Source organism: Diospyros lotus, chromosome 8 (genome assembly GCF_014633365.1).
Source record: "Diospyros lotus cultivar Yz01 chromosome 8, ASM1463336v1, whole genome shotgun sequence".
Taxonomy (NCBI): domain Eukaryota; kingdom Viridiplantae; phylum Streptophyta; class Magnoliopsida; order Ericales; family Ebenaceae; genus Diospyros; species Diospyros lotus.
The window spans coordinates 11214035-11237458 of record NC_068345.1 but is presented as its reverse complement, the minus strand read 5'-3'; the positions used below and the strand labels follow the sequence as shown (position 1 = coordinate 11237458).

The 23424-nt window shown below is 36.9% G+C and overlaps 1 protein-coding gene across 1 annotated transcript in view; it reads right to left on the bottom strand.

Annotated features, from left to right (window-relative positions):
* LOC127807556 (uncharacterized) overlaps positions 1-23424 on the bottom strand; it is a 51814-nt gene that overhangs the window by 6894 nt on the left and 21496 nt on the right. The window contains exons 3-4 of the mRNA XM_052345506.1: positions 20820-21172; positions 11573-11784 (exon numbers count right to left, since the gene is read on the bottom strand). Of these exons, the coding sequence (XP_052201466.1) occupies positions 11573-11784; positions 20820-21172 (565 nt within the window). The remainder of the gene's footprint in view (positions 1-11572; positions 11785-20819; positions 21173-23424) is intronic.

The window sequence follows — 23424 nt, the reverse complement described above, 5'->3', positions numbered from 1 at the left end:
GGTATTTAACTCCCTCAGTCACCTACTCATTCTAACTCTATTCCCAATGACTTGGATCTATCTATTCCTATTAGAAAATGACGCAGTGTATAGCGCGTGTGTAATGAAATAATAAGTTTCAAGTACCTTTGAGAGAACAAACTTCAACGACCAAAGCTGAACTCTCAACTAGGCGCAAGAACTGAAGCTGCTTGTTGGAAAAAATTGAACTGATTTGCTAGAATTTATTAAATAATAAAACTGATTACAACCCCTAATTTTTAGGTATATTTATAGAGTTTGGTTAATCCATCTAATACTTGTAAATAAAATCCAACTAGAATCCTAATAGAAATAAAACTCTAATCAAACATGAAGTATAATCCTAAAATTTATGAAGTTTTGCTATTGTTCTGGAGCTACTATTTCGAGCTGCCTAGTTTGGGTTGGCGGGTAGGCCTTGGGTTGGGTCTTGATGGGTGACACATCATTTACCTCTACTTGAGAAGAATTCGTTCTCGAATTATGATCTGGGTATGATAACTCAATATCCGACAAATACAAAGAAAGATCAGTAATATTAAAGGTTTTGAAAATACCCATATGATTAGGCAAATCCACAACATAATCATTATTATTGATCTTCTTTGTAATCTTGTAAGGATCATACTTCTTTGGCTTGAGCTTGTTTTGTTTTCTTGCTGGATTTCGTTGATTCTTTAAGAATATCATGATTTCATCTCCAACCTCAAATACCTTACGCTTCTTATGCTTGTCAGTTGTCGCCTTGTACTTCTTATTTGCCTTGTGCAACTTTTTCTTGACATCTTCTTGAACTGCTTGAACTTGCTCGACTAAGTCACTAGCTGTAACATTGAAACCTAGTACCTTTGGCAACTTTACCAAATCCAATGCATGATTAGGAACTTTCATGTATACGATAGAAAATAGTGATCTTCCTGTTAAGCTATGCACGACGTTGTTGTAAGCAAACTACTCATGAATCACATCATGAAATTCCTCCAACAATCTCTTCACCTCTGCTAGAATTTGATTCACCTTCAGTGGCTCACTCACGCTACAACCAACAAGCAAACCTCTTGGGTATCCTTACACTCCCACATAAACTCAGTGTGTTTATGTGCGATGGTAAGAAAATTTATCCCCTCCACTTTAGAAGCTTTAGTTTGGTTTTTTTCCACCATAGATAACAAGGTATAACGCATACCCTCTTTCTCAAGCTGATATGTGTTCTTCCTACTCGAGTGCTTAGCATCCACATCAAATTGCCAAGGTCTCCCAAATAAAATATGGCAAGCATCCATATCAAGAATATCACAATAAATTTTGTTAGAGTACTTACCAATAGAGAAAGACACACTGCAGCGTTCATCCACACATATGCCACCAACTTCTTTGATCCATCCGATCGTGTAAGGGTTTGGATCTCCATGCATTCGAAAAATCGATTAACCTCAGCGATCCAATCCAGGAACCCCTCAATATCAAGATCTCCACTAAAGGTAGGAATATTAACCTTTAGTTTATACTCATCGTTGCCCCAATGGTTGTGCTAATGTGCATTCCTTCTAACCCCTCTACCACCAGGGTTAGCTATTGCTCAACCAAGATCATCCTCTTCATCGCTATCTTCAATCATTAGTCTTCTAGGATTAACAAGGACATGATCAATGAGTGGTCTTCTTGTTCCGGCTTGATTCATCCCATTATTCAGGTTCATGTCATCATCAACTCGTAGTAAGGCGCTCCAATTGTTGCTGGATGGTATGAGTTACTTCCTGCTATTCTTTGATTGCTCTCCAAACTGCAGACAACCATTGATCATCGTCACGAGGCTGGTTGCTATCGTTACCTTCAAGATTGACCATCTAATTGGTTGGTTAACCGCTCTGATACCATTTGACGCCGTGTGTAGCGCGTATGTAAAGAAAACACACAAAGAAACCCTTAAAACAATAAGTTTCAAGTACTCTTGAGAGAACAAACTTCAACAACCAAAGTTGGACTCTCAACTAGGCACAAGAACCAAAACTGCTTGCTGGAAAAAACTGAACTGGTTTGCTGGAATTTATTGAATAGTAAAACTAATTACAACCCCTACCTTCTAGATCTATTTATAGAGTTTGGCTAATCCATCTAATACTTGTAAATAAAATCCAACTAGAATTTTAATAGAAATAAAACCCTAATCAAACATGAAGTAGAATCCTAAATCAAGTAGAATCTTAAAACTTATGAAGTTTCACTACTGTTCCGGGCTGTGTGGTTTGGGTTAGGTCGGCCTTGGGTCAGGTCTTGATCAATGACCGTATCAGAAAAGGAGTTAGAAGTTACACACAGTGTAATACCCAGGAATGATTTAAGGCTATAAATAATATGAAATGAAGGGTATAATTGGAATTTGTGAAAAAAATGAGACTTTAGGGTACACTAACGTAGCTTTGGACTACCAAATTAGTCAGAGGGAGTACCCCGGACCCTAGATAGCCAAAGAAAATGGTATAGCGTCAACAAGTGATTCGAATTATGATTTTTAGTGATGAAAGAAATTGGATCAAGAACAGTTTTCGGTACAGCTGTCGACCGGGTTGAGGAAACCGAATTGACGTAGGAGACATCCGGAAAGTTAACGGAGCGTGTCAAGGACCTATATTTAATGTGTAGAACAACCCTTAAGTGATTTCGAGTTGAAAACAAATAGATTTAAGGTCAAAACGATCAATCGGGTCTAAGTGCAATTTTCTAAATTTGCCTGAGGGAGGTCAAAACGGTAATTTTTCAGGAATTTCAAGGATCAAATGAGATGTACTAAACTTGAGGGACGTGGTGGTATATTTGGATTTATCAGGGGTGTTGTAAAAAGGGTAGAAGTGTTATTTGAAGAAAATTGGGGGTGAAAGTGCAATTTATCAAAAATTGCAATGTGAACACAGTAGAGAGAATTCGGCCGCCGTCTTCACCATATGTGGTCGTCATTTTCAGGCGATGGGACGGCCAAGGGTGGCTCGGGGAAGGTGGTATCCGGTGGTATGAAGGCTTGGGGGCCAAGCTTGGCCGCTGATTGGCCTGATTTTGGCTGAGTTTTGGCTATAAAATGGGGCCGAAACTTCAAGGATTTTGCGCATCAAATTGATCGATTTTGGGAGAGAATCGAAGGCAATGGATAGAGGGCTTTTGCTCCTTGGTGTGTGGGCATCGTTTCCGGAGCATTTGGGAGGCAAATGAGTGCGTTTGATGGCCGTATGAAGCTCGGCCGAAAAACCCTAGGCGGTCCGCCACCGCGACCTGCAACTGTCGATTTGGACCTCTTTCCGGTGGCCTTTCGGCCTGAGATTGGTGCCTCTAGGATCGACTTGACGAGGGCTTGAAGAGGGTGCCCTCAGATCTTCCATCAGACTCGTCGTCGTCGGCCGAAAAATTGGAGAAGAAGGTGGTGCGTGCAGCCACGCGCCACACACCAACCGCACCCACGCGCTAGGCGTGTGAGGGCGCGTGACAAGGGGTAATTTGGTGATTTCCCTTCTAGTATTTTTATTGATTTATTTTAGGATTTATCATGTTTAAATATTTGGGAAAATATTTGAGGAGATAATTATTTTGGAGTTATCGAGGTGGAAATTGGGAGAAAATAAGGGAAATTATGGAAAAATTAAGGAAAATAGATTTTAATGTTTCCTTAATTGAATATGGTGTTTAGGGAATATTGTGGCTCGAGGTTGAGTATAAGTTCAAATGTTTGTAATTTGGCACGCAAATCGAGGTGGTGCACGAGGATCGAGGCGATCCGAATATGTTCGAGGTGAGTGGTTTGACTCTAGTTTTACCTTTGTTTTGGATATTTGTTGGTATGAGTGTAATGGGTCCTGGTGAACGAGTGACACGGTAGGGCACTCGAGACCAGAACTCGGGATGCTATGCTTATGCGTTTTATTCATATATATATGGCATCATTTGCATATTGATCAAGTGGTATATTGCATCAACTATTTTTACTTGTAAAAGAGTCGGTGCATGGCGTGTGATTTACATATCATCAGAGTATTGATTTTCGTGTCGTTATTGGGTCCATATGGGACGGGATGGGGTCTTCTTGAGAATGGGACAAGGTTAATCCTGGTGAACGAGTGACACGGTAGGGCACTCGAGAGATTAAGTATGTCGCGGCAAGGTCAACCCCAATGGTGTGTCGAAGGTGTTTTCACGGGAGGTTGAGTATGTCAGGGAGATTTCTCAAGATAGACATGTTGCATATCGTTTTGTCTATGTATGCCATGCTCGTATGTTTGTTCATGCATTATGTAAACTGCTTCATGCCGTCACTTAGATGTTTTGTCATCTAACCTGGGTTATGCCCCTGGAACGTTCAATGTTTCAGTCAAGGACTGCTGCGAGGGCAAGGACATGACCGGTTGAAGGCCAATGGTGCTTAGATTGATAGTCATTGTAACCTTTTGGGGTTTTAGCATGTATTTCAGCTTGTGTATGAATAGTTGTACGATAATGTTGTTATCATCTGGGTTATCTGTATTACGTAATTTGTTATGGAAATACTATGTAAGAATCACGGTGTTTGATGTTAATGTATCCACTGCGTTATGATTTGTCTCGTTTAGTTATTGAGATTATTGATCAATTGTTAAGTTAAACGAGCAAGACTGGGGTTTTCGGGATCCTGAGTATGCATGTGAAGGTTGTTCATGAAGCATCGCGCGTAGTGATGAACAAAAAAAAAAAAAAAGATTCCCGAAAATACCCTTATAGTGACACGCCCAGCGAGGCGGGGTGTTACACACAGTATCCCTTAGCCAATTATATCTCCTATCAACTCTTGCCAAAGCATAAGAGCTTCTTGTCTTCTCTTGACACCATAACCATTCCTAAGATAGTTGAGGAGGCATTAAAGGACCAGAATAGGACACAAGCTATGCAGGAAGAGATTAGAGAAGAATCAAACGTGGGAGATGGTACCTGGACCAGAGGGGGTTCAACCTGTGGGCTACAGATGGGTGTTTAATTTGAAGTATAATGCAGATGACACCTTGGAGGGGTATAAAGCTTGGTTAGTTGCTAAGGGATACACACAAACTTATGGAATAAATTATTTCGAGACATTTGCACTAGTGGCAAAAATGACAATTGTCCGGACACTCCTATCTCTGGCTAGCTAGTGTGGTTGGCAGTTGTAGCAATTTGTGTGAAAAATGTCTTCCTCCATGGTGATCTAGAGGAAGAAGTGTTTATGGAGCCACTACCAGGGTTCAATAAAGAGGTTTTAGACAAGGTATGCAGGTTAAAAAAAGCTCTATATGGGTTGAAGCAATCTCCAAGAGTCTGGTTTGATAGATTTTCCAAAGCTATGAGGCAGATGGGATACTAGCGAAGTCACATTCTTTTCATTAAACACTTTGAGAAGGATAGGGCGATAGTTTTGCTTGTGTATGTGGATGATATTATAGTCACTTGGAAATGAAGAAGAACAGTAGCTGAAGGAACATTTGGCAAATGCATTTGGAATTAAAGATCTTGGTATGATCAGGTATTTCTTGGGAATAGAAGTAGCTTTCTCTAAAGAAGGAATTTTCCTTTCTCAAAGGAAGTATATCATGGTTTTGTTGAAGGAAACTGGGTTGTTAGGAGGAAGAGTAGTAAGTACACCAGTGGAACCAAACCTCAAATTAAGGGAGAGGCCTAACTGTCAGCTGGTAGACAAAGGAAGGTACTAAAGGTTGGTAGGCCGTTTGATTTATTTATCCCATACAAGGCTTAACATTGTATTTGTTGTCAGCTTAGTTAGCCAATTTATGCACAACCCAACAAAAGAGCACATGCAGGCAGCGAGGAGGATCTTGTGCTATCTAAAAACAACTCCTGAAAAAGGGCTTTTATTCAAATCAGGAGGTAACTTGGCTATTACAGGATACACAAATGATGACTATGCGGATTCCCTAGTGGATAGGAGGTCTACAACTGGATATTGTGTATTTTTAGGAGGGAATCTAGAGTCCTGGAAGAGTAAAAAGCAGAGTAAAGTGGCTAGGTCCTAGGGGTGCTAAAAAAAATCGGCCGAACCGCACCACACCACACCGCACTGTGTGGGTTTTTTGGGTCAGCGGTTCGGCAAGGTTTAAGAAAACTGCAAACCGCGCGGTTTGCAGTTTGAACTTTTCGCGGTTCGGTTTAAAACCGAACCGCTCGAGAAATATTAAATAAAATTTAAAATATAAAATATAAAAGACATGTAACGGTTTGCAGTTTGAACTTTTCGCGGTTCGGTTTTAAACCGAACCACTCGAGAAATATTAAATAAAATTTAAAATTTAAAATTTAAAATATAAAAGACATGTAACCCTTCCTCCCATCTATTTCAACCATTCTTCTTCTCTGTTCTCTCTACCAACAGCGCAATCGGCGCTTCCGAACTAAGGTACAGCTTGCTCCTGCGTCTATCTGCTCCTATCTGCTCGCCCTCCGTCTCTCTCTCCCCTTGTGAAGTGTGATCTGATTTTCTATCATAAATGCCTCGCCCTCAGTTTGGATTTCACGATTAAATGTATTATTATTTGTTCGTTTCAGTTCTGCTTAGGCTTGGCTATGTATAGTCTTTAATATATATTATTATTTATTTGTTTGTTTGTTATGCAGGTTCCTTCACCACTTCACTTGTGAGTCTACTAACCAAGCCATTAATTTGTACTATTATTTATTTATTTATTTGTTTTTTATGCAGATTGCTTCACCGCTTCACTTGTGAGTCTACTAACCAAGCCATTAATATGTATTATTATTTATTTGTTTGTTTGTTATGCAGGTTGCTTCATCGAGCTTCACTTGTGAGTCTACTAACCAAGGTCAATGTGTGAGAGGGCTTTTGCTTGGGTGAGTATCTTAATATTGTGAGTGTTTTTTCTTTTGATTTTATTTTCTCAAATGAGTTTAGTTTTAATTTTTATGGCTGCATCTTTGAGCTGGAAGCAATATACTTCCACATCTTGCATTTCTTGTTTTGTTCTTTGCTTCATCGAGCTTCTTTTTTTTTTATTATTTTCTTAGAACAAAGCAATGTACCAGCAATATTGCAAAATAAGCTTGTTTGCCTTTTGGTTTTCTATTTCACTTTTCTTTTCTTTTTTAATTTCTTGTTGCTGCTATTATTATTAATATTTTTAATATTAGTAGTGCACTGGCTAAATGTTGTGATTTATATTCACAGTTTGTGGGTAAACTCAAGTAAATTCTGATACCAAGGAGTATATTGATATCATTTTTTTTTTTTTTTTGTATCTTGTCAATATTTTAATGTTTTTTTTGTATTAGTGTTGTTGTGTTTGTGTGGTATGTGAATATGTTTTCAATGTTTTAATTGTTAGATGGAAGAAGATAGTAGCACTAATCCTTCATGTGTGAGGAACCTCAATGAAATGGTCAATACCCATGATTCAAGTAGTGGTTCTAAACATCCATTGCCTCCGAAGTCTAAGGCTAAAGTTATGAAAAAAAAACCTAGGCAACTATCTGAAGTATGGGATCATTTTACAAATAATGAGGATGACCCTTCTGACCCTAGAGCTGTGTGCAACTATTGTGGAAAAGATTATGCAAGTGATAGTAGGAAAAATGGGACAAGTACTCTTTGGAACCATGCAAACAATCAATGTAAGAAGAATCCTTATAGATTAGAAGATAAGAAATAGAAGATTTTACGTTTTCAAAAGAATAGTGACAATGAGGATGAAAGTGTTGCATGTAGTAATCTTCTAGCTGTGGGATTTAGTCAAGCAGCTTGCAAGATTGTATGTGCCAAAATGATTGTCATTGATGAATTGCCATTTAGGTTTGTGAAGCAAGAGAGTTTTAAATTATTCTGTGGTACTGCATGCCCTAAGTTTGATCTTCCTTCACGCACTACAATTGCTAGAGATATAATTAGTATTTACAATGATGAGAAGAAAAAATTGAAGTCATATTTTTTAAAGAATTCACAAAGAGTCTCCCTTACAACTGATACATGGACTTCAATTCAAAATGTCAATTATATGGTTCTTACAGCTCATTTTATAGATTCTGGATGGAAAATACAAAAAAGAATCTTGAACTTTTGTCAAATTTCAAATCATAAGGGAGAGACAATTGGTAAAACAATTGAGGCATGTTTGAAACAATGGGATATTGAGAAGATTTTCACAATCACAGTTGACAATGCTGCTTCTAACAATGGGGCTATCACGCACAATAAGAAAAGATTGCAAATTTGGAAAAGTGTTGTTTGTGATGGAGAATTCTTACACGTGAGGTGTTCGACACATATTCTAAACTTGGTAGTGGGTGATGGCTTAAAGGAATTAAACTTCTCTATTATGGCTGTACGTAATGCAGTTAGATATGTTAGAGCTTCTTCTTCAAGATTGGCAAGATTCAAAAGTTGTGTGAAAAATACTTGTAAAGAAGAAAAGACTCTTGTGTTCTTGGATGTGCCAACAAGGTGGAACTCCACTTATTTAATGTTGGAGCGTGCACTGAGATTTGTTGATGCTTTTAAATTGTTGGAAGATGAGGATTTGCTCTATTCACAGTATTTTTGTGAAGAAGATAAAAGTGAGAAAAGGCCTATTGGGCCACCAAATTCTGAAGATTGGGAAAATTGTGCAACATTCTGTAAGTTTTTAAAGACTTTTTATGATGCTACCCTCAAGTTTAGTGCTTCTTTGAATGTTACTGCAAATAATTATTTTCATGAAATTTGTAATGTGCTTGGGAGACTAATAAAATGGAGTTCATCTTACGAATCAATCTTGAAAGATATGGCTTCTAGCATGAAGATAAAATTTGACAAGTATTGAAGCAACATTGAATAACAGAATATGCTTCTTTATGTGGCGATTGTGCTTGATCCTAGGTATAAGATGAAATATGTGGCATTTTGTTTGCGTAAACTCTATTCTGAAGATGAAGTTAAAACCATAATGTATTCTATCAAGACTACTCTAGGAAAGTTGGTGAATTTTTACGCAGCAAATGACTCAACTAGACAATCACCAGAAGATAAACAGGGTGGGACAACTTCTGAAAAAAAGTTTCTAGTTGTGGATTCTGATGATGATGATGTTAACATGTTTGAATCTGATTTTGAGAAAGAATGTTTTGTAGATAATGCTTTTGAAATGAAAAATGAGCTTGAAAGGTACCTAGCTGAGCCTAACAAGCATATAAGAAATAAGACTTTTGATATATTGGCATGGTGGAAAGTAACTTCATCAAAGTACCATATCCTATCAGAGATTGCTCAAGATGTTCTTGCTATCCAAGTGTCAACAGTAGCTTCTAAGTCAGCTTTTAGCACTAGAGGTAGGGTGCTTGATTGCTTTCGAAGTTCATTGAGTCTATTTATGGTAGAAGCGTTGATTTGTTGCCAAAATTGGTTGAGAGCCACGTCTTTACCATTGGATATGACATCAGTATTAGAAGAGCATGATACTTATGAATCAATTAAATCTAGTAATTTTTTATTTACTCATCAAATATGTTTATTATTTTATTTGTATTAAGTCTAACATTTTAATTTTCTAACTTTATTGTTTCCTTTAATATTGCAGATAAGCCCATTATGACAACAGATATTGTAAACCTTGATTAGTGATGAAGTTGAAGCGAGCATGCTTGCTTGGCCATGAATTATGTGGTGGACTTTTAATGCTATTTTTATGGACAAGTTGTGTTGTAAACTTTAAATTTTTAAATTTGTATTTCATTTGGATTGTAATTTATTTTACTTTGAATTCCATTACTTTAAATAATTAGTTATGATTGGTGTTTAGATTGGCATATTGATATTTTGAACTTTATTTAATTGCTTAATTGGTGGTTGGATAATTATTCAGAACAGTTTATTCAAAAAAGTTATGTGCCATAAATTTACTAAATCCACACATATGCAACAGTAGGGTGAATTAATGAGTTGTCAAAAAATGATGTAATTATTATTCAAACCGTGCCAAATCGTGAAAACCAAACCGCACCAAGCCGCAAAAACAAGCATTTAGCAAACCGCGAAAACCGCACCGAATTGCACCGCAAAATGCGGTGCAGTTCAGTGCGGTTTTCACTTACCAAATCAGACCGTGCGGTTTGATTTTATAGGAAAACCGCATATGCGGTTCAATGTATTAAAAATGCCAAAAATCGACCGAACCGAACCGTGCACACCCCTACTAGGTCCACTGCTAAGGCTGAATTTCGAGTTATGGCTCTTGGTCTATGTGAATTGTTGTAGCTAAAGATTGTCTTGGATGCTCTAAGGATTACTAGCCATGGTCCAATCAAGCCGTTTTGTGACAAGAAGTCATCTATCAGCATTGCACATAATCCAGTGCAACATGATCGAATGAAACATGTTGAGATAGATCCGCATTTTATAAAGGAAAAGTTAGAGGTTGGGTTGATTTGCATACCCTTTGTTTCTTCTTAAAACCAGTTGGCTGACATATTGACAAAGGAACTGCCTACCAAGAGATTTAAAGAGCTTCTATGCAAGCTAAGAATGATAGATATTCATTCACCAGCTTGAGGGAGAGTGTTGATTCACAAGATAATTGGCTATGATCTCAAGGGATTCATTAGTCAAATCATCCTTGATTTAGACACTGATCTAATCTTTAGTTTTGGAAATTATTGATAGTGATTATTTGTCCAGATTTAGATACTTTCCTATCCTTGGTATGGGAAATCCGTTTGTATCTTGTACAGCTTAGGTTTCCTCATTTTTAAGCTGTGTATTCTTTCCTATGTTGTAATCTCTTATCCTATTAATAGGGCTGTATCATTCATACGAAAGGCAAGATAGAATTTCAGTCTATTTTTCAACAGACACATTTGACATCTGCTTTTGATACAGGTACTTTATCCATTAAATATAGGTTTTTATTTAACACAGTTTACATTATGAAACTTCAAGGTTGTGTATGGTGATTTTATTGAATTCTTGGGAGGTTGAAGCCTTAAAATTAACCCCTACCTATGGTCATTGAGTTAACTTCATCGGATCTTAAATTAGACCCATCCCAACCCTCTAGAAATGCATGTTCTAAATAGCAAGCAACCTGGCTCTTTCAATGCTTTTATAATTTAAAAACCTAAAGTTAACAGCTCTTTGTGCCATCAACCACCAGAAATTTTAACTATGGGCACCATGATCCTGAATTTCTTAAAACTACTCTAATAAAACTCCAACAGCATAGATAAAATCAACTATAGGATCAATTCTAAGAACAAGAAGATTTCTGAAGTCATTCACAATCCATCCATGCTCAATTCAAGTTTAAATCATCCTTGTTGTCTATGACAACACAGAACAGATATGTATCCATTCAGAATCTATCTATGGCCCAAACAACAATTGATTGAGACACAGAGTTTCTAACATAATCTCCTGAAAACATGCAAGTGTGCTAGCAGAATGTCGCAGACCATAAATAAATGAAAAGTGTTGCAAGAAATAAATATGTAATACAGCCTTTTATGATTCCAAGGCTATCTTTTTAAGTGAACTGATGCAATACTTCATTTACCATCTCCATACCTGGCAGATGGGAAAAGTCGATGTGGCAAGAGTTTTGGAATTTTCCCCACTCTGCGCATATCAGTGTAGGGCAGATTCTTTACCACCACAATCTTCCATAAACCGACAAACCCCATCCTATCTGGTGCTTGGCCTTCTGAAGAAAGAGTTTGCAAAGTGATTTCATCCACGAACATAACAAAGCAGACATTTTTCCTTGACAAACGTGAGACCTGAAAGTGAAGCGTAACTGGGAGTGAGTGGCCATGCAAGTATATGAATTTGACTACCCATAAAGACTCATATGACAGGAATATAAAGGTTTAAGGTCCCCATCTAGAAACAATAAATCAAGATTGCGAGGTATAAAAATAATTAGGAAAAACACAAGCTAGGCCAAAGGAATAAAGTATAGAGCTACATTTTCATAGTTTCAAATATACCTATGGTTCCTATAAGATAGTGACTATGGAATGCCTATATTGATCAAACATCATAGCAAACAAAGGGCTGTCAAACCCTGCCTATTATTGAGTAATTCCCTCAAGACTTCTAGTGTTGAAAGTGTTTCTCTTATTTACAGTTGGTCCCAAACCTAGATAAAAGTGGAGGATTACGTTAGGTAGCCAAAAACTATTGTAAAGTTCATTGGATCAAAACATCATGAATTCAAGACAAAGTGAAAACCATTGGGATGCAAGTAATGTGCTACATTGCCAGAATGAAACAAAAAATTAGCTAGGGCTGGCTGTTGCACTGACGCCTAAATGTAGTGTCAAATCTGCAGGGTTCTTACATTTACATGAATGGATGCAAGTAATGAACAGTGTAGTCACTGGAAAGATAGGTGCTCGCCTAGGTGGCAACTGAGTAAAGGAGCCTCGCCTGGCAGTATGCAAGGCGTGCTGCCTAGGCAAGCAGCTCATCAGAGGCTTTGAGGCCCTCAAGCACTCACCTGGGCTGTAACAGAGGGAAAAAATAGAAAAATATGAAAATAAAATATCATTGTCTCTGAAAATCAGATCAGAGAAGGCATGTGAATGTCCCAGATAATCTAATAGGAAGAGGAAAAATGAAAAATCAAGTAGAGAAAAAAAAAAGTCAACCTCGTCTATCTGTTGCTACATTTTTTGTCTTTGCTTGAAAAATATTAAAAGAATTTGTATTTAGGAATATTTTTGATGTTTTATATTATATCCATTATTTGATTGTCTTTTTTACATTAAATATATTTATTATTAATCTGTTATTAATTTAGTGCCTCGCTTCAGTTGGGCAATCACTTTTTTGGCGCCTAGTGCCTCAGGTGATATGATCATCATAGCACCTTAAGGGTGCCTCTCGCCCTTGACTACCTTGGTGATGAAGTTAATCCAAGATCTATATTAAGAATTTGATCATGGAATATCGAGACTTTGACAAAAGAAATCTATGGAAGTGATAGGCCTGATTGATGACACACGTCATCATTACATGTGGACCTAGAGGGCACCCCACATAGGCAGAAACGCCACATCAGCAACCGATAATGCTACTGCATTGGTCCCATGGGCCATAAAGCTTCGATGGGAATTACACTTGATAAATGGCCTGGCAATTACACCCCCACGACAATTAAAGTGGGAATCACATAAATCTCGACCATTATACTCGACAAAATATCCAAAGAATCAATAAGCAAAAAAGAAGTCTATAAAAGGGGCCAACCTAGAATCAGAAAGGGTAATCTGAATCTGAATCTCAATCCTCAACTCTTTGCTATTCTGTACACTCTCTTAATCCCTATCAAAGCTTCGTTTGCCAGACTTCTCTTCTGAAAGGTCTTCAGACTTCAGCATCAAAAGGTCTTTCAAGGGAGCAGTCCTAATTGTTGTTTTGCAGGGAAGAGGAAGAGCTTGAAGAAAACCAGCCATTCTAGCCAAAGTCTAGTCACTAAGCGTGGCCCACTTGTCATCCAGGTGTCTAAATTTAGGTGACAATTTTCAACATCATCAATGATAATTAGCAGAAAAATTAATATTATGTCCCTCCAAGAGACAAAAATGGTTTTGAGAAAAAGATAACATTTGTCTGGATATAAACTTTAGTTCTTAGGGAAAGATTGTGCAAGAAATGGAGTGGGATTATTATGGATAAGACAGTAAAGGATGGGTACTGGCTGTAAAGAGAATAGAAGATAAGATTATTGTAGCAAAAGTCATCCTAGGAGAAAAGACTATAAACATATTATATATACTCAATACGAGTGTCGGATATGGGTATGTACTCAGAGGTTGAACTTGTAAATTTTATGAATTTTAAGATACGGGGATATGTGTTTCAACGCAGGACATGGTTATTGAGATACAACATAGAAAAGAAATAAATCTTACAGCCTTATCCCTACACATACAGATCTTTTTTATCTTTTAGTTCTATGACTAAAAATTAAGTGTATGTGTTGGAGTCTAGAGAAGATAAGAAAAGAATGAGTTCAAGTTAAGGACGGCAGGCAAAGAGATAAGGTTGTTATGAGAGAAAAGATAGGAGAATTACAAACTAAAAGGATAAGTGGACGAAGAGATTAAGCAGTACCAAAACGGAAGAGGAGATAAGTTAAAAGTTCAAAATTCTGTTTTCATCTGTAATATTTGAATGTAGTGTTGTTTGAATTTGCTGTATCCTATCCCTGTACTTTAGGAGATATTTTAGGATATCTTGTGTATATATTTCCAACCTACAGTTCAATGCAAAGTGAGGAAAACACTTATTTTTCATTCAGCCTCCAAAACACTCAAGATAATCCTTCTACTCATCTGGATTATTTTCTGTTTAGTATGTTACTATACATATAAGATATAATGGTCACTGGTAGGTAGGCAATTTGGGTGATCTCATACAAACATATATTTTAAAAGGCTAAAAGCAGATTAACATAAATAATAAATCAAAATAAATTGTTAATTTTGATTCTTATAAATTAAAAGTAAATTAAATATATACAAAACAAGAACTAACATAGACCTGAAAAATGAAGAGTCCAACACATATTCCATATCTGTACCAATGTCATGTCATGTCAACACCGGTACAATGCCTGAAAATGCAGAGTTTGTGTAACATAGGAGGGTAAAGCTAAATTGGATTTTGCTACAGCAAATGAGCTAATCATAGGTCATATCAAGTTTAAGAAATGGGATGAACACTTGGCCACATCTAAAAATGGCTCATCAACTGTCCAGACTGTGTTCTAATTAGACAAAAGGACAGCTTATCTTGTAAGAATTGTAAAGTACCGTGAGAATGCATAATCACTGAACATAGGCTTATGGTCCTTGACATCCATATCAAAAAAAGCGGAGAAAAAATGATACAAAACAAAGCCCAAGAATCAGAGGGTGGAATTCAAAATGTGAAAAACGAGCAATATTCAAGAAAAAAAAGTACATAACAAAAGGGATTGGATCATAGAAGGAGAGGCAAACTAAAAGTGAATTGAGATGGCAACTACTAGTTCAAATATGAAAAACAATTGGAGAGTCAAAGGAAAAAGCTCCAAAGAAAAAAGAGTCTTGGTGGCAGAATGAAGAGGTACAAGGAAAATCAAAACCAAGAAAGAACTTGCTACATGACTTTACATGCGTGACGTAATGAAGAACAATTGTAGAGGTATTTTGGCAAAAAAGGAAGCAAAGAACACAATTAGTGAAGCAAATTTAAAAGTCTATGAGAATTTATACCAACAACCTAACACAAAAGATGGGGAAAGAGATATACATAAAATAGCTAAAGCAAGAGAAAGAAAAACAAGATATTTGAGTAAAGTAAAATGCATAAAATATGAAAATTGAAGGGTACTAGTAAAAGAGGGGGCAATCAAGGAGAGGACTACTTCTCAGAGCTATTCCATGATGATAAGAGGAACAGGATTTATGTTGGGCATCTTAAAAACTCTGAAGAAGAAAAGAATTATATGTTCTATAAATGTGTTTGCCCAAACAAAATAAAGCAAGCATTGAAAAAGATGAAGAACAATTAGCACTAGATAATATCCCAATAGATGTATCAGAGAAAGGGGTATATTTTGGCTAATGAAATTATTTTAAAAAAAGAATGAGAAAGAGCAACTTTAGTGCCTATTTATAAAAATAAAGAAGATTTTCAAAGTTGTGAAAATTAGAGGGATCAAGTTAATGAGCCATGATGAAACTCTGGAAAAAAGATAATTGAGCAAAGGTTGAGGAGATAAACTAAGGTTTCTTAAAAACCAATTTGGTTTTGGCCTAGTAAGTCAACAATGGAAGCTATCTACTTACTAAGGTGCTTATAGAAAGGTCTAGATTAAACAAAAAGATTTGCACACGGTATTTTTATAGATTTGGAAAACTGATGACAGAATGCCTAGAGAAGTCTTGTGGAAGGTGATGGAGAAGAAAGGATTACGAATTGCTTATATACAAGTTATCAAATACATGCATCATGAAGCAAAAACATGTGCTAGGAATTGTGGAAGAAATATTAAGGCTTTTTCAATTACAATTGGATTAATCAAGGATCTGCAATGAGCCGTTATCTTTTTGCTCTTATTATATGAACTCACAAAACACATCAAAAAAGAAGTGCCTCCATGTAAGTTATTTATAGATGATATGGTCTTGATAGATGAGACAAAAGAAGATGTGAATAAAAAAGGTAAATTATGAATGAACAACTTAAAATCCAAATATTTTGAAATAAGTAGGTTAAGAATTGAGCATGTCAAATGTAAGTTCAGCAAAAGAAAATAGGTGCAAATTATCATATTATAAAACTTGGAGATCAAATTATTCCAGGAAAAAAAGAAAAAGAAAAACAATGTTGATATCTTTGATCAAACATTCAACAAGAAGGGGAAATCCTAGAGGACGTTACTAATAGAATAAAGCAGGGATGATTAAAAAGAAGTGTGTCCAGCATTGATGCAATCATAAAATTCCTTTAAAGCTAAAAGGGAAGTTTTATTGGACAGCTATAAACCATCTTTGTTGTATGGCTCAGAATGTTGAGCAATTAAGTGCTAACAAGTACAAAATACAAGTATAACTAAGATGAGAATGTTATGATGGATGTGTGGCCATACAAGAAAAAATAAAAATAAAAATAAGAAACAAGACCATACATAATAAGGTGGGATTGTGCGTACCAACCTGTTACATCCCTAGATTTTCAACAATTTCCCCTAGCATTCTAACCCTCATAAGACTCCTATCAATCTGTAATAGTAGGATTCTAGGTCTGTCCTAAATCATTGTGACTCATCATCTTACTTAGAGAGAGAGAGAGAGATCTTCTATGCATCACACCTAGGGTTAGAATTACATCACACAATCCAAAGAAAGCATCAATGCTTAAGAAAACTGAAGACTTCTAGTAACCCTATTCTTACTAGGATTAGGAAATCTGTTCCTGTTAGGAAACTAGACAAAATGGAAATATTTCCTTTTTCCTATTAGGAAACTACAAAATCTAAAAGTATTAATAATAAGATTATAAAAAGACTATAAATAAAACCCTAACATATAATCAGAGTTACCCAAAAAACCTTTAGGAAATACTATCAAAATTAAGCCTAATAAAGCTTCTAAAAAGGCCATTCTTAAATTAATGCCTGGGCCTAAGAACCAATTTTAAGATGCTTCTTATATGTCTTTAGAGGTTTCTTAGGATGTCCTCTATCACACAATTTAAGATGGTTCGAGCATGTGAAAAGAAGACCGATAGAAGCACCTATGAGGCAAATAGATGAAATGGAGGAAATTTATAGCAAGAGGAGACTAAAGAAAATTTAGTGGAAAAACCTTATACATGACATAGGAGATAATGGCCTTACAGAGGTTATGGCCATGAATAGACTTGGTCGGAAATCTAGAACTCAACAGACCTCACCTAATGGAATTAAAGTTTGTGATTGTTCTTGTTGTCATATTGTAAAAAACAAAGAACCATTCCTCAAATAAAGGGTTGCTTATGTAAACTCCATGAGTCGATGGTATACGGATGTCACTGTAAGGAAGAAATGAACAGTCGTAGCAAATAAGATTCTGGATTTGTGAAACAAATATATGCATATACAAACAGGAATGAGCAAGAATATACACATCAAGACAGATTTTGGCTTTCTTCAATGAGTAGAATCAGCACATAATGAATAGCTAGAGGCACGTCTCTGTTACTTAGAAATTTAAATCGATCAGTTGAAAGCCTAAATGGAGGTTGGTAAAATTTTATGGTGTGTGGAAGATTTCCTATTTCAATGCTGACCTCAAGGGAGACATTGTATCCAGAAAATTCAATCATCTTAAACATAGCAAGTTTCAAAACATAAGTGTATTCAATTTTACCTTCTTTTTTTTCTGTAAATATTTTCAATTTTACCTTCAAGCTTGAAGAATCTTATACCAAGCTAATTTCCTTTCCTGGATGCAATGTATTGAAACCAAGTAATTACAGTCCACCTAAATTTACAATATTATGCAAAATTACACAGTACTATCACATGCCAAGGGTAGCTATTGTAATTTTGGTTTTTATTTTTTGTTAGGGCTATTTATCCTATAGCTAGTCTGTTGGGGCTATTTATCCTATAGCTAGTCTGTTGGGGCTATTTATCCTATAGCTAGAGGCAGTTAGAATCTAGGATGTACTGCACATAGGTGCATGGCGTGGCTATGAGGCTATATATTAAGCCACAGCTGTAGGAAGGGGGATGATGGAGTAATGAAATTGATATTTTGGTTTCTCTCTCTCTCCCTCTCTCTGTTATCTTCTCTCCCTTTCTCTCAACTATTTCTCATCTTCTTGTTGTTTCTCTTCCTTCCATCTGATATCTCCCTCTAAATTCTTCACACCATAGCTCAACCCTAGGCATGTGACAATTGGTATCAAAGCCAAGCGATCCCCAGCCCTGTAATCGGCGACCTAGGTGTAAACAATCAGTTCATCAATCGATCGTTTTGCTGGGTTGTTAGCAGAAGAAATGGTGATGGCGAAGGGAACTCAGATGAAGCAATTGGAGTCGTGATTGGATGTGATGGAGGCAGGTGTCCGTCAGAACCAAGAGCAAATTGAGGAAAGGCTAGAGGCAATGGAGCTTGGCCTCAAACAAACTCAAGAGGAGATTAGTCATGGTCGCACAGAAACGATGACAATAGAGAGGAACTTGCGAGGAGATTTCTCCCACCTTCGAGAGGAATTTGCAAGGTTCAGACAATAATTAAGCACCGTTTTGGCCTTGTTCTCCAGGCTTCCGAACATGAGCCTGCTAGCGGATTTTCCGCCAAGGACCAACCCAGCTCTAATACTTGCAAAGGGTCGAATCGAATGTCACACTCTAGACCAGGCAAGGGTAAAGGAGCCATCCGAATTGATGACGGAACCCATGGCAAGGGGAGTTGAGACCCATCTGAATCCGATTCCTATGTCAAGACTCAACATCCCGATATTCGAAGGAGACAACTCGATATCATGGGTTCACAAGTGTGAACGATTTTTTTATCAATACTGAGTGGCAGAAGAGCAGAAGGTAAATGTAGTGGCGACATACCTTAACGACACTGGGGATATGGTTTTAGGATTGGAGCAGGGGAAGAACAATCCTAAGCTGGCTGGAGTTTGTAGAAGGGGTTGTGTAGGAGGTTTGGAGAAAGGAAGATGGTGAACATTATAGAAGAATTTAACAAAATGAAGCAAGAACGATCAGTGGACAAGTATCTTGCGAGGTTTGAAGAACTTAAGGCGTTGATTGATGTCGCTCACCCCACGTTGGACGAAGCCTAATTCATATCCAGTTTCATCAGTGGGTTAAATGAGGAGTTACGAGTGGTAGTCAAGATGATGTAGCCCACTACCATCAATCAGGCTGCAAAGAAGGCCAAGCTGCAGGAATTAGTCCTAGATGTTATTTTTAAAAAGCACGAAATTGTAACAGAAGGGTATCCTTGGAGCGGTCAAGAGGTGGGAGTAAATGCTTCGACGAAGGCCTCAGATCGGACTCAAGGAAAAGGGCATCCTAGTGTCGCCAAATCTCCTATTATGGAATCTAGGAGAGGACTTAGATTATGCTTTAAATGCGGAGACAAATTCAGTCTGGGCCACCAATGCAGAAGACAGTTGTTGCATATGGAAGGTTTAGAGGAAGACAACGAAGCAGGAGAGCCGATCGAAATTGGATAAAGGAACAACAGATCGACGATTATAAGTTTCTTGAGGACAAGAAACATTTCAAGGGAGGAAAATTTGTCACATGCCAAGGGTAGTTATTGTAATTTTGGTTTTTATTTTCTATTTTTATTTTCTATTAGGACTATTTATCCTATAGCTAGAGGCAGTTAGAATCTATGATGTACTGCATATGAGTGCATGGCGTGGCTGTGAGGCTATATATTAAGCCACAACTGTAGGAAGGGGGATGATGGAGTAATGAATTGATATTTTGGTTTCTCTCTCTCTCCATGTTATCTTCTCTCCCTTTCTCTCGACTATTCCTCATCTTCTGGTTGTTTCTCTTCCTTCCATCTGATATCTCCCTCTAAATTCTACTATTAATCTTCCCAAATTTCCTTTCACACCATAGCTCAACCCTAGGGGTGCGTGACAAGTACATAATGGTATTATATGGTTCACATTACCAATTGAAACAACCAAGCATATGTAGCTAAGTCCTTGCAAAACAGGTCGTTTCAATAAGATAAATATCAAACATTGAATGATTTGTTTAGATTGAACCTACATATCATCATTAGAGATGAAATTTCATACATGCTACTATGCTGTATCAGATATATTACTTAATGTACCAGTTAGCTTTATGGATCCTCTATTTTTTTTTTTTTTAACCACTTCACCAATAAAGAAAAAGTTAGTAAAAAGGTCTGCTGTGATGGCCAATGAGGTATAGTCCATACCACTTTTAAGTAAAGAATACATAAGTTAGGTCTCAATTACATAGATCTAACAATTTTCTTATATTGAATATTTAAATGCTTGCTGTCAGATACTTGAGGTTCCCAGGCCTAGCCTCATGGGCAGTAAACACCTTATATTTACTCTTTTGCCAATAAAATCTGATTGCAACAAAACACATTATTACTGAAACCATGACAGTTCTGTATACATGCCACAAACCTGACAGCTTCTGGAAAAAAAACAAAACCAACATGCCAAATAATTGATTAAAGAAAATAAACTGTTTCCCTGGAGCACAAATAGACAATTGAGCAATGTGAAGGCAGGTGAAAGGAAACAATAGTACCATTTTACCCATAGGGGATCTCAACCGATCTGAGTTTCCAAAGATACAAGAAATGACAGCAATGTGGCAAGTACTGATGTATTTTGCATCATCTTCTGCCAAGTCAAATCCTGTGCTAGGAGATGCTTTAGGACCTCTCACAAAGCCACAATTGATTTTTTGATCCTGTGCCAAAAAGGAATCTTCACGTTGTATTAAACTCTGATGTCCAGCAAATCTGGGCTCCCATTGTTCATCACCATCGGGTTTCTCTTCTACTTCTGTATATTGCAAGGAAAATCTTGCAAACTTCCGACTTTCTAAAGGCTCTACAAGCCGTGAGGTAGAATTCAAAAACTTCATCTCACAAGAACCTGAAGTATTTAAGGAACACAAACCTCAGGCTAAAAGCAAAATTGAGATTCAGAATATAAAAAAGAAAAAAATGTACATAAATACACAGACTTTGCATAACCGCCGGCATAAAAAGCCTACAGGATTTGCACCCAGCATGAGTGCACGGTAGACAACAGCCATCCATATAAAGATTGTGTCAGGATCCTAGGTTTCGAATCTAGAATTAGGGAGAAAACAGAGAGAAACACAAAGGAAAATAGAGAATTAATAGAGAGAAAATGAAAGAACTTGAAATCAATTCATTCATAATGTCTTGGTACAAAGTGGCATAGCCATATGGCTATCCACAGCAGTTAATTGGTTACATTGTAACAGATTCTACTAACAGCTTATTACAATTGCTGTAGTTTGTTGCCAACTACTATAACTGTAATAATTGCAGTTGAAACAACTTCCATTACAACTTTATGCTATTTTCTATCTCCTAGTTCTTCTTATCATGACATTTCCCTTCCCTTCAAAATTTTCTTGTCCTTAAGAAAATCACAGAAGCTAAGCAATGCATGTGTCATGAATTTTTTTTTTCAACTCAATGAAGACTGTTTCTACTCAATGAAATCTATCTTTTTTAGCAACTCAATTGGAGGTTTGCTTACCAGCCCATAATGCTTAATAAACCTCCTATAGTAGCCTTGGTTAAAGATTGAGTATCATTGTTGTAAGCAGCTTTTAGACTCCACAGCTTTAAAGTCTCAGCCTCTTCTATTTCTCCCCTTCCACAGCTTGTATGGAGAAGTCTTGAAGAACTTCTGTAATTTCTTTCCAAAAATCAGTTCACAGGCTCCCATCTCCAAGCTGCCAGTGAGAGTTACCTTATTTTCTTCCTTCTCATAAGGAACCTCCAATTTATTGAAGTCAAATATAATTGGACTGACTGTTCTCATCCAATCCACTCTTAATACAATATCACATCCACCTAATTTTAATAGCCGCAAGTCAGTGATAAAGTCCTACCCTTGCATTTTCCAACAAAAGTCGATACACTTGGATTTACTGTACATTTTACTTTCATTTGCCACAGTGACCAACAAAGGAAAGTATTCTTTAACTTACAACATGTCTTTTGCAATGTTTTCATCAAGGAAACTGTGCATACTACCACTATTAATCAATATCATCAACTTCTTACCTTTTGCCATGCCTTCCACTTTTATGATTTTATTAGTGGAATACCCCTTTAAGGCATGCAATGAAATTTCCCCGTCTTCATTCTCAATGGAAATGTTGTGGCTTCTATTTTCTCTGTTAATTATTTTTCTTCTGCATTTCTTCCTTCCAATTGCAACAAATGCCATTTACATTAATGTCCAAGAGAATATTTTTCTCCACATTTATAACAAAATCCCAATTGCCTCCTTTGCTCTAAACTGGCAACCTTGGACATATTAAGTTGATAGGAAGATGATGGATCTTGGGGAGATTTTTGCAAGAAATTTCCCTTATTGGTTCCAAAATTGAAGTTCCTGGTAACCGATGAAATTTGTACTTCTCCTGACCCAATTCCTTTGTAAGGAATTCTATGCTTCTTGAATATGACCTCTACTGTCAATTCCTGCGGATTGGCCTTCTTTGTTGCCTACTTAATTGTTGTAGGTTGTAGGATCTTCACTGTTGGCCTAAGTTCTTCACTAAGGCCACTTATAAAACTCGAAACAAAATATGCTTCCGAAAGAAAGGGGTTAGTAATGATCATTAATGATTTAAGTTCTTCAAACTAGGTTTGGTATTCCAAAACCATTCCAACCTGACTCGGCTTATTGAATTCTTCTATAACATCAGTCATATTCTTATCCCCAAAATCTCTTGCAAATTCTTCCACAAAATCCTACCAAACACATTCTTCTCTAAGCCTCGCCCACCCTTCATACCATGCATCAACTGCATCGATCAAGTAGGCTAAAGCCAGATTAACCTTTTGAGACTCTCCTATGATGTAGAATTAAAAAAACATTTGACATCTTACCCACCATCTAGCCATTAAACATAGGAATCTCCAATTTTGGCATGGGAACAACACTAAGAGTATAGGAATTATTCACTGAATTATTTACCTTCCTTCTATCATTCATCCTATCAACCATAAACTCCATGCCATGCATATTTTCAACTTATATTATAGGAGTCATAGTTTATCTAAGATTTAAGCCATTACCTTCCAAGATTGGATTCCCATTCTCCTTGGGCGAAAAGTCCACTGGTAGGTTTAATT